The following is a 12,226-nucleotide window of genomic DNA, read 5'->3' on the forward strand; positions in this document are numbered from 1 at the left end:
TGACCAGCATTGCCATCCCCTGAACCACGCCACTAAAACGTTTAAAGTAACTTTGTTAGCATTACTACAAGAGGACAAAAAAGTGTATCTAGACAACAACAACAAAAGTATTTTTCCAAGCTTGGGTTGATATTGGATACCTACAGCTTTCTTGTTCAGACTACTGTTACCTTACAGTGACTGTCTGACAGGCCCAAACCTCTTTATTCTGATCAGGTAACTTCACTTCTCTGCATACTAACAGACCCACTGATGTGCTAGACTTTTCAAGTCAAACCAAAGACGAAACAAGACAGGAAGACACCAGCAGATGGTCTGCTAAAAACCGGTAGAGTTGGCATGTAGGATTTCAAGACTAAAGTGCACCTTCAGTGATAATATTCTTATTCTTGTCAGGGTGAAAACAACCAAGGGTGATACAAAAATAATTTGTCTCTTATGTATTTAAGGCAGGGCACATTCCATTAAAGTAAGTCAAAGTAAAATCCTCCCACACAACAGTGGAACTATTCTCTGCTCAGCCCTGTGAAATGGCTGATAGTGTATAAAAAATAAAGATGATGATAATATCAATAGATCTGTCTTATCAGCACTACGTGACTGTGACTGGCTGATATATGACTTTAATAAAATACCACTGACAACCTTGTTTGTCAGTGAACTCACACACAAAAAACTCACACTAGTACAGGATGTACCACAGAGTACTGGTTCACTCTAGCAGAAACATGAGTATTGTTTCCATGTGTTGTCTGGGCTCTGAGGCTCTGAGCTTGCTTGTTATGCTGCTGATGTAAGATTTTGAACATATTTTGTTCAGCGAGACTCATACTATAGTGTACAAGTTAAAGTGCCACTCTTTTGGGTTTATAAGTTGTAACTACTGACAGGGCTGGACTGGGGTAAAAAAATCTGCCCTGGTCTTTTGAGACCCAGCCCACCAAAATCGGCCGGACACTAAACATCCTTGCACTCCCCTTCAACACATGTACATACCAGCAGGGTTCAACATTGGTAGAATGGTAGATTTGTGGTGGTGGACAAAAAGTTAATTTTGAACCCTACCAGCCCCTAATACTCTCAATTAGCTGAGTGGTAAGTAAGAGAGTATGACTGAGTCTAAAAGGCTGCCTGGCTCCTGATGGAAAGAAGGCTAAAGGTTAAGGGCGGAGCATGGCTGTCATCAAGAGAAATCTGTCCGTGGATAAATGCTACTTCTATTTCCAATCCATCAAAACGTTGCTGAAATATTTCATTCCGATGCTTTCATGAACTCTCTATGGGCTTCTCCCTTGACTGTATGCCTCCACGACCCCCCCGATTGCCTGCGAGCTTCTCCTGTACTATACGGTAATTTATCTACTGTGCAACAGAAAGCCATAACGTGAGCTACAAGGTAATGGAGCCTTTTATACATTGTCGTGTTTCTTTAGAAATAAACAACGGACAAATTGAGTCTTTAAACGCTTCAGATGTAAAGGTATTCTCTGTCAAAGTCAGGGGCGGTTTTTGGCGCGGTGTAGCCTATGCAAATGTTGGGGCGTGACAAAGACTAGGAGTTGAGATGCTGACGTCAGCTTCCAGCTTTGTTGAGATTCGCCCGTTTTCAGCAGCAGTTTCAAAATGTGAGATTTGCAGAGGATAGGGGTATCAATGGGATTTTGAGCTTCTATGTATGTCCTATTTACCCACTGAACTGTCGTTATTCAACTATGACAAGGTAAAATCGGTTTTGCATTCTATCACCCCTTTAACAGTTCAGTTTGTTGCTTGTACAAAATAACATGTCTCAGAGTCAGACATTTACACACACATACATCGCACACACTTTGGAAATGAGCTGTGAATGAACGTTCCCCAGACCCACTCTCAGTTACAACTGAGATGGTCTGGTGTCAACCATGCTATAATAACACATTACTGACACCCCTCTTATATCTCTACCAATACAACTAGACTCTGATGTGCTGCCTGCTCATTTGGGAAAACTTATGTTTATTGAATATGTGACAAACTTGATCAGTTTTAGAAATAAAACCCATTCTGGGGTCCTTGATGTTTTAGATTAGAGGGGAGTTGGAAACACATGCAGAATACTAACAGCACTTATTCAACTACAGTTTTTGTTCATAGCCATCCATTTTCCCCAAATTTGACGAGGTTTTAAAAATAAGGGGTTTATATGTATCTCAAAATGAAAAAGTCATCCCACAGAGCCATCAAAGTTATTAATATTTCACAAGATTCTCTTTGATAGCAACAATAATCTTTCATGAGTGTCCACTATTTTGTAAAAAAGGGTTAATTAACTTCAAGTTGAATATGATTCAGTTCAATCCAGTCACAGATCGTAAGAAAACTCTACCAGTGAGCTGCACTTCATTTTCTGATTTATCTGCTGATTTATCTGCCAGTGTTATTACATATTTATTTCTCTGACTTTGTTCTCTGTCTTTTCCTCAGCACACTAAATTTACTTGCATCCACAGTTAGGATACTGTAATTCCCAAAATCCAGACAACTTCTGATGTCTTCATTTAAGAGGAAAAAACTAAGAGTGGATTTTCAGTTCCTGCTGGTTCCTGGCCTCTAGGAGTGAGGGGAGTGCCCAGGAATGTCTCCCAGTTGTGGCAAATATTTGGCCTGACAGAGCTTTGAGAGGGCAACACTTAAAAAGAGGATAGAAATGAGAGATCTCTCATCTGCCTCTGCACACAGCTGTAGAGGTGGAAAAAAATGCTCGTACCTAACACACACTAAACTCGACTTACTCTGGTGTTGGTGTATGTGTTTGTGCAAAAAACTCATCAGCATGTGTGTGTGAAGAGTGGACAGCAGAGCAGAGGGTCCAGGTTGACTGCTGTTTACTTTGAACATGACTATTTCCATTCACTCACCTCTGTGAAAAATACTCCACTAGTCTTTTTTAACCTTAGCGGAGACCTGTTGAGGCGACACACTGCTGCTTTATTAACAAAGTACCTCACATTCATAGAGTGGAGCCTGAGAGCAGTCTCTTTCTGTGGGCCACTGGAAGCTTATGCATTCACTTATGTTAGAAAAGATCATTGATTGAATCACTTTGAGTTCCATTCTGTTCATGTAATGAACTTTCTAATTTCAATTCCCTATCCATTTTGCAGCTGGTTTTTAAAGTTTACCTGTGTATAAGAACTACACCCGACCAATATAGAATTTTTAAAGCTGATAAGAATATCGTGGCTTAGCGTGTAAAGAACGAGACTGGCGATTCTTTCTATTTTATATTGTGTATTAGTCCGTCTCCCGTCTCTGACTTCTTTACTCAGCCACAAGCCCCACTGGTTCCTACTGAAGACATACATCTTCATAATATTTAAAAGAAAAAGTTAAGTAAATTCCTAGAACAGCTGGTCACTGTAGTTTTTAACAAATTTTACTCTAACAGAAGGAATTGAAGAGACTATTTTCAGCGGGGGATTAATCCACATTTGGTGCTTGAGTCTAGTGAGTATTTGGTGCAGCAGGAAAGTGTATATGGGATGGGTTGTGCAGACAGTTAACATCACTGAGATCATGAAGTTTATTGTGAATTTCACTGCTAAAGTAAAGAAATAAAAGAAAGGCTTTTCCTCACACAACGCTATGGAGTAACGCACGAGTGCTGAGGATACAAATAGGGCTCAGGTGTGTACAAAAAGAGTGCGACATGTTTTTTTAAAACACATTGTGGTATGCTTGTACTGTATACATATGTACCATTAACCAACTCATGAACATTTTTTCAGATTATGCCATAGTTTAGGGCAATGCTATAAATTGTTGCCATGTTGTAAAAGGGAGCTGAGGGAAACTAAGAATATGTTATTTCTTTAAGGTATTTTACTACGAGAGTTCTTGTTGTTGCCTCCACTCGTTTTATCTCTCATAAATAAAGGTTCTGCAGCTGCTGATATGCAGATAACAGTGTGTTGTTTGGCCTTGAGTCAATCTTTAGCTTTTCAATCTTACCCATTCTAGACTGACTGTATTTATACTGTCTCTGGTTCAACTCTGCTGATTACACCTGCTTCCACAACAGTCTGGTTTGCAAGAAACACAGTTGTGCAGTTGCACTGGGGCCCATGGGGCGACAGAGTGGGCCCTCCAACAATGTGTTTGGCAGTGAGGGAGCGTGACTTGCGAGTGATTCAGATTGCCACCTCCGAAATACACCTGTGTTCAAAGAACTGACATTAACTAAAAAACAGTGCCATTTGCTATACATGCACTCAAAAAGGCAAAATCATCTCCATCATGGTTTTCATTTTACTTTGTAAAATAGTAGCAATCTACAACAAAATGATATGCGTAGTCTACATAAACTACAAAAACTATAAAAAAACAACAAAAAACTATTCAATTAAACGCAGTGATGCAAACTCATCATGGCTGAAAAAAGGTGACAAAGATGCCTCAGGATTTATTTATTTTTAAATATCAGCTTTAGATGTGGATTTACAGTCAATTTTAGCACGAGGATATAGGGGAAAACCTCAACCTAGAATTGATGTAATAACTGCTACAAATGTAAGGGGGACATCAGTTCAGGGCACTCAAATACTTAAATAAACTCATCAGATCGACATGAATTACACAAATGACCTATTTTGGCTTTACAACGGCGTTTTTTTGCTAAAAGGTGACACTTTTGTAGCCTGGCTCCACCTCATTTCCCTTCAGTACTCCGTCTGGGTTTGCGCAAGGGGGTAAGCTTCGCTTCAGAGCTCGAATCTCCTATGGCGCCATTTTGATGCTACAAAGCCATCACCTCCCATTAGCATCCCATTGACTGCCATTCATTCTGACGTCACTTTGACAGAGAATACCTTTATATCTGAAGCATTTAAAGACTCTATTTGTCCGTTGTTTATTTCTAAAGAAACACGACAATGTATAAAAGGCTCCATTACCTTGTAGCTCACGTTATGGCTCCGTAGCAGACGTTTTTATAACAATAGGCTAACGATTGGGTCATAACCACGTGACTTACTGTCTCATAGTAGAGGAGTTACCGTATAGTACAGGAGAAGCTCTCAGGCAGTTTGGACTTCCATTAGCTGTTTAAGTGTAATTACTAATGTTAACTATCATTTTAGTGATCAATAATGAGCCTGTGTCTATGTTATCTCCTTACATATACCTACGCTCTCCGTCTCTGCTAGATTGGGAATGATTGAGATTTCTCTTGGCACAGCTACCAGAAGACTTCCAACTTTCAGACAGGTTGCTCACGTCACATCTACGTCTTCAAGCTCAGTTGGAGGCTGCTCAGTAACGCTCAGCCATCACCGGGAAAGAGCTTCTAATAGATTTCACTGGTCTCTGTCCAGAGCAACGGGATCTGTTGGTCCATTTCCTTTACTGTCTATGGGTAATATGCATGTTGATGTTGTCCATTGTAAAGTCTGTATTTGATCATGTGATGAGAGGATATGATGTATGGCAGCTAGTTTAGGTGCAAAATCTGTCAAGACGGACTGAGCACATCTGCAAGCCGAATGCCTAATGGTGTGTGTGTCTGTGTGTGTTTCATAACTAGTAACTAGTGTGCACTACGGCCAGTCATATTAGCCTGCACTGGGGCCTGTCGTAACTATCTTACGCCACTAGCAAGACAGCTTTGTACAACACAACCTCCAGCCTGGAACATACAGCTGGCCCATGTGTAAGGCAGATAGGTGGGATTATACAACACATAGTATAGCTTTCTTGGAAGAACAACACAGTCTAGATAAAAGACAGCTGAGATCATATTTGAAAGGTGGTCAGATCACTTTCCACTAGTTTACATGAGCAACAGACAGACTGAGCACAGACAGTGAGTTCTCTTTAAACCTACTTACAACAATCAGCCCAGAGAGCAGCAGTTAAGCATTAACACCATACCTCTGTCCAACAAAAGCACACAGGATATTCTCTCCCTGTCTCATAATCATGACGTAAGGCTCTGTGCTCTGAGCAGGAACCAGACCAGAAGGATTAAAGGAAACACACTTGTTGCTTTCACTTAATAGGTTTAAAATGAATGGTCTGTTAAACAGAAATGCAGCAGGGTACACCTGATCTCAACTCTATTTTGCCACACATGAGCCAATATTAAATGGATTGTTAGTGAGAACAGATAGAACTGTTTCAATGCCAGGCAACAGACAGACCTCTGAACTACGGGAGGCCTTTCATTCCACCCTAATATATCAAATTGTATTTTTGTGCAGTTATAAAGCAGGACCAAACGCTGCTTCAATTTATGTAATAAATAAAAGGGTACCAGAATTTCAGGACCATTTTGTGTTGTCAATATCAATCTCATGTTGCATGGAGTAGATACAGAGCTGAAATTTTGGGGACGGTGACTTTGGATGGATCAAGTATTTCACTTTGGAAAACCCTCTCTCTTCCTCACAGTCTGTAGCTACATTTGAAACATGATAGTTAGACAGCGAAGCTGTCCCTGTGGGCTTATAACTCACTGGAATCATACAATTATCTACTCTGTGCTGAAAGGGATGTTTCCCTTGTGAGATACTGAGCATTTATCATCCTTCACTTTCACAACACCTTCTCCTCATAGTTATAAGCAGTACAACGTCTGTCCACATCAGCTGCTATATTCTAACCTGTAAAAAGTACTCCTAATAGCTGTTAATACATACTTTTTTATTATAGTATTATATTAAGTATAATTACTGCATTGCTGTATCTTACTATGGTAATCCCGTAAGTGTGGTCCTGTGGGTAATCCAAGACTCGTCTACACTGCCTTGCCTGCGTGTCAGTGCAGTTTACACTGGTGCAGGCTGGATCAGCAGGGTGGAGGTGGTGCTAGGAGGCGATGGAGCTGGAGGATGAAAGGTTATCTGGAGGCCTGTACGCTCACAGTTAAGTAAACCTCTTTGGGCCAGGAATGTTTCATTTTGCTAGCATTCCTCGTGTGCATGTAAAAAACTGAAGAAGTGCAGTTTTGGCAGAGATACCTGGTTGAAGAGGTGAACAATGACAGCCTGCTGGGTGTATGCTTTCTAATATATATATATATATATATAAACAAGAATGTTTCTACATGTGATGTGTGCATGTGCTCATCTTGCAAATACACACCTATACAATGCATTTAATAACATGCATGTAGGCTGCATGTGTGTGGGTATTTCATATATATATATATATATATATATATATATATATATATATATATATATATGTATATATATGTATGTGTGTGTGTGTGTGTGTGTGTGTGTGTGTGTGTGTGTGTGTGTGTGTATCTAACCAGTGCAGACGCAGGGCATGCAGGAAGGCTGACAGCCCCTCCATGATGAGCAGGATGGCAACAGTGAGGGTGGCAAAGGCCGAGAAGATGATAGACAGGCCGAAGAACCCGCCCCCGCTCCGGGAGGCCAGACCCAGGTGCATCACCATGGACCAGAGCACCTCTGACAGCTCTGCACACACACACAAACACACACACACACACACACACACACACAAAGTTATGACAACAAGGTTTACATAAAAATATTCATGTCAAGCATCTTTGAATTCATTTATTGAACCGATATACCTACTGTGTATAGTCAAATAGGGTACAGAAAGGGTGTGTATCTACAACCTCTTTAAAAATGTTTTACAGAATGCGTATCATAAAAATGTGTATGCTGTGTGTGTGTGTGTGTGTGTGTGTGTGTGTGCGCGTGTGTGCGTGCATGTGTGCATGCTTTTACTCACGTGCATGAGCTAAGCTAAGGGCCCAGAGGCGCAGGTAGGATGCTGTGTTGGAGATGCACCCCAGACAGTACTCTATGGTGTGGATGGCCTGGTTGACAGCTACGTCACCAAAGTCAAACTGTGGTGGAAAGATAAGATGGTTAGTGCACACACACAGCAAGGGTATAGTAACACATGTTTGTATATATTTTTGTTGTTGCTGTTTTGACATCTAGTGGCCTTGAGCTGACGACTTCCCTAACCTCCAGGCCACCACTGCATCCACTGAGTTTCAACTTGAAACTTTTGTCTCTGCTGCTTTTAGTAGCAGGTATATCTGTATTTTCCATGGTCATAACAGGAGCTTTAATGAGGCTCTGCAGTGTTTGAGTATTGCACTTGCATACAGTCTCAAAACATACACAAAAAGTGGTCAAAATTGGTGCAGCAGAGGCCAAGCACCAAAAACATACACACGACTCAATAACGTTTTCTCATTAGACCGTTCTTTCAAAAACAACACCCCCAGTTGGTAGCGTGTAATAAATGTGTTTTCAGTCTCCAAAACCCAAACCAAAATACCTGGGTTATGTCACTTCTCAGAGGTAACAAAGCTTCTCCAGAGCCACAGATGACATCACGCGACTGTTTTCACAGGCTAGGTAGTACTAACTACGACAAGTAATTTGACTTTGACATGTAAAATCGATGGACAGCCCCTTCAGGGATATTGATTCTTTTGTTTGCAGCTTTGCTCTAATCACTAAACTATCTCCCTAAGAATGCATATTTCTGTTTAGTTTAGCTTTTACTAAAACTACTATTTTCTGCAGGGTACAAGCAGCCGAAATGGGTTTCCTCAGGAGGGTAGCTGGCGTCTCCCTTAGAGATAGGGTGAGAAGCTCAGTTATCCGTGAGGAGCTCGGAGTAGAGCCGCTGCTCCTTCGCGTCAAAAGGAGCCAGTTGAGGTGGTTCGGGCATCTGGTAATGATGCCCCCTGGGCGCCTCCCTAGGGAGGTTTTTCCAGCTGGGAGGAGGCCTCGGGGGAGACCCAGGACTAGGTGGAGGGATTATATCTCCAACCTGGCCTGGGAACACCTCGGGATCCCCCAGTCGGAGCTGGTTAATGTGGCTCGGGAAAGGGAAGTTTGGGGTCCCCTGCTTGAGCTGCTCCCCCCGCGACCCGATATCGGATAAGCGGATGAAGATGGATGGACGGACTATTTTTTGTTTGTCTAAATGTTTTAAGATCTTGTGATTGTTTAAAGGGGTGATAGAATGATTAGATAAGGTATTTCACACTGTTCCTTAAGGTCTCCTAATAAGGTATGTAACATTGGTTGGGCTGAAAATTGCCCCGGTTGCTGTTTTATGGGCCCTTATGCATCCCGGTGTTTTGGCCCTATTTAGAACGAGAGCTTTTCTTCCAAATATGGTATGCTCATGAATATTTAGATGAGCTGCGCGCTGATTGGTTGAGGAACCACATACAGATACATTGGAGACGAGACAGCAGGTCTCATATTTCAGACACTGCAATGTTTCATTACTAAATTCACTTTTTTATGCGAGAAATCAACTATATAAAGCTCAAATATGGGCCGTTTTACGAAAATTGATGGCTAATTGCAAATTTGGGATGATGTGTCGGACTTCAGGAGGTCCACACAGTCTGACGAGACAGCGGCAGCCCTGCTGCGCTCCATACCCAGGAGAAAGTCACCGTTTCTGGGTTACTAGACAACCGGGGCTCGGGGCTCCACGGAGCTGGCCGCCTGCCGGCATAATTATAGTATATTTACAATTTCGTCACGCCACTTATATAACAGCTATCCTAAGGTCTTACAAAGCTAATGCTTGTGTCCGATTTCAATTTGAATGCATTTTTGTGAATTTGAGGGGTTTCGTTAGCTGCTACTGTCCCTTCAGTCCTATGGGTAAAGATCGCGGCTAGCTGCAGGCCCTGGAGCTCCGTCAGGGCCTCAGCATTTGGTAGTCCAGTAACCCAGAAACGGTGACTTTGCGCGGGTATGGAGCACCGCGGGCTTCCGGTCGTGACGGAGATCCATCTAGCTCACAGCGAGCGGGTCTGTGAAGGAGGACACACCGGGCGTAGCCTGCTGAGCTCCTGCTGAACTGCGACACACAGTCGGACAAAATTTGCAATTAGCCATCGATTTTCGTAAAACGGCCCATATTTGACCTCTACATAGTGAATTTAGTAATTAAATAGTGGACCTCTGGAGATCTGCATGACATAGCTAGATTCAGAAGACTAAGCTGACCTCAGGTCAGTGGTGTAGCCTATGCAAATGTTGGGGCGTGACAAAGACTAGGAGTTGAGATGCTGACGTCAGCTTCCAGCTTTGTTGAGATTCGCCCGTTTTCAGCAGCAGTTTCAAAATGTGAGATTTGCAGAGGATAGGGGTATCAATGGGATTTTGAGCTTCTATGTATGTCCTATTTACCCACCGAACTGTCGTTATTCAACTATGACAAGGTAAAATTGGTTTTGCATTCTATCACCCCTTTAAATATAAAGATCAGTATTAATTAACACAGTTGTGATTTCGACACACTGACAACAATAGTAAACAGCAGGAAAAAAGACTAAAACAATAGAATTTCCAGGATATCATTACTTACAGTACACATACGCCATCATAGCTTATCAAGTGAGGTTCGTTAAGCAAAACACATTACAGTCTACTTAATATTGAGTGATGATCATAACCCAGCTGTGCTATTCAAACTGTGGCCAATAATAATAACTGTACTGTCAGCACGGCATGAACCATGGAAATGACTTGGAATGGAAATTCCGTTATCATCTTAATAAGCGGCTGTTTTGACCTTTGACCCCTGCCGGCGCCTTTAGCTCTGATCAGGCAGAAAACAAAGAGCAAAGACGTCTGGCTTGTTTTTTTTTTTCTCGAGCAAGATCACAGCGCATGGACTTGTTTGTGTGTTGTAAAAGCCAACACAGTTCCTCCGTTCTCTCCTTCCTAGAGCAAGACTAGCCTTTCCTGTATGATATGGGCAGGGAGGGGAAACACGGGAGTCTATTGCTCTAAGTTGCTCTTGTTGGGTTTGGCTTTGCGCTGGTCTGGTTTCCTCTTTCCATGCTTCTCTTTTGTCCTTGGAGCTGTAAAACAGAGTTCATGGAAGCAGCGCTCATTGTTTCCATTCAAAGGGTCTCCGACAAAAGTGGCTAATGAAAACACTGGCTAACATGCCGTAATGGCAAAATGCATGGAGGCCAGTGGCTCGGATCAGAAATGTTGTGAACAAACATTTCAGCTGAGCAGAGTCATGTGATTTCAAAACGTACAGTTACAATGTACAAGACTTTAGACTTGTGATGAAATGGGTAAATTAACAACTAAGACAAAATACAGTTTTCAGCATCCACAAATTTCTTTCACACTGATTAGCAGCTGCAGGACAAGAGAAAACTCAGGTGCAAAGGTAAATTAGAGCATATATATGGACTATTTCAAGAGCAGAGCTGTTGTACTTGGACTTGTGTCAGTCTCAAGATTGTTATGACCCAGACTTGTGTCTCATCGGTCTTGGTCTTGACTTGTCTCCTAGTTGTTTTAACTTGGACTTGTCTCGGTCTTGTGGGTATTTGTCTTTGTCTGTACTCATGTTTTGACTCGTACTTGTTTGGATGGAAACACACTTTATAACCACCTAATCGAACACAGTGACCATTTTAAACGGCTAAAATATAGTAGTATGATTCGGTCATAGGACAACAGTATTAAGAATATTGAATGGACATTATTTTGTCTACTTTGTTTTAGACTCATTTCATGACTCACACTCAACCCTGATTTTGACTTGGATATCACTTGATCTCAAAACTGCTCGTACTTGGATTTGTCTCAGATTCTACTGGTCTTAGCATCAGCTCTATTCAAGGGTACACTACAAAATATCTATAATAAAGGCACCTTAACCTTTTTTTATAAATAAATGTCAAGAATTTCAAAACTGTTGTCATTTTTCTTGATACTAGAAGAGTGATTTAACTTATTCTGCCTTGTTTCAACACATTAGACTTGCCACAAGAGAAATCTTGCTACCAATGAAAAACTGGAAACACTGGAAACAAATGGAACTGTTGCATCTCAGCAGTTTTTTTGCACTTGTAAAATTTGTTGAAAATCAAGACCGTAAGAATGAGTCTCTGACTAAATGACCTGTAGTGGGGCTTTTTACATCTTTACAATCACACACATAAACATGCCTGGTGCCGGGAGATGGACAGTGTAGGAGTACAGGGGGTTTAGATGGCCAACCAGAGTCCAAAGACAGAAAGACCACCACTTGGTACTAAAGGCACAAACAGATCAGGCAAGACAGCATCCAGACATGCTAAGAAGATACCAAAACTCAGGCTCTTACCGGCTCTTCTTCCGCGTGCTTAAAAGTAAGCAAAGGTCAATGGTTAGTAGCAGAATTCAGGAACTGAATCGACCCACAAGGATCCATC

At 41.7% G+C, this 12,226-nt stretch overlaps 1 protein-coding gene across 1 annotated transcript in view; it reads right to left on the reverse strand.

The window, feature by feature from the left end:
• LOC144536598 (V-type proton ATPase 116 kDa subunit a 1-like) overlaps nucleotides 1-12,226 on the reverse strand; it is a 40,064-nt gene that overhangs the window by 4,418 nt on the left and 23,420 nt on the right. The window contains exons 18-20 of the mRNA XM_078279815.1: nucleotides 12,139-12,156; nucleotides 7,747-7,864; nucleotides 7,292-7,463 (exon numbers count right to left, since the gene is read on the reverse strand). Coding sequence (XP_078135941.1) covers nucleotides 7,292-7,463; nucleotides 7,747-7,864; nucleotides 12,139-12,156 — 308 coding nt within the window. The remainder of the gene's footprint in view (nucleotides 1-7,291; nucleotides 7,464-7,746; nucleotides 7,865-12,138; nucleotides 12,157-12,226) is intronic.

Source organism: Sander vitreus, chromosome 21 (assembly GCF_031162955.1).
Source record: "Sander vitreus isolate 19-12246 chromosome 21, sanVit1, whole genome shotgun sequence".
Classification (NCBI taxonomy): Eukaryota; Metazoa; Chordata; class Actinopteri; order Perciformes; family Percidae; genus Sander; species Sander vitreus.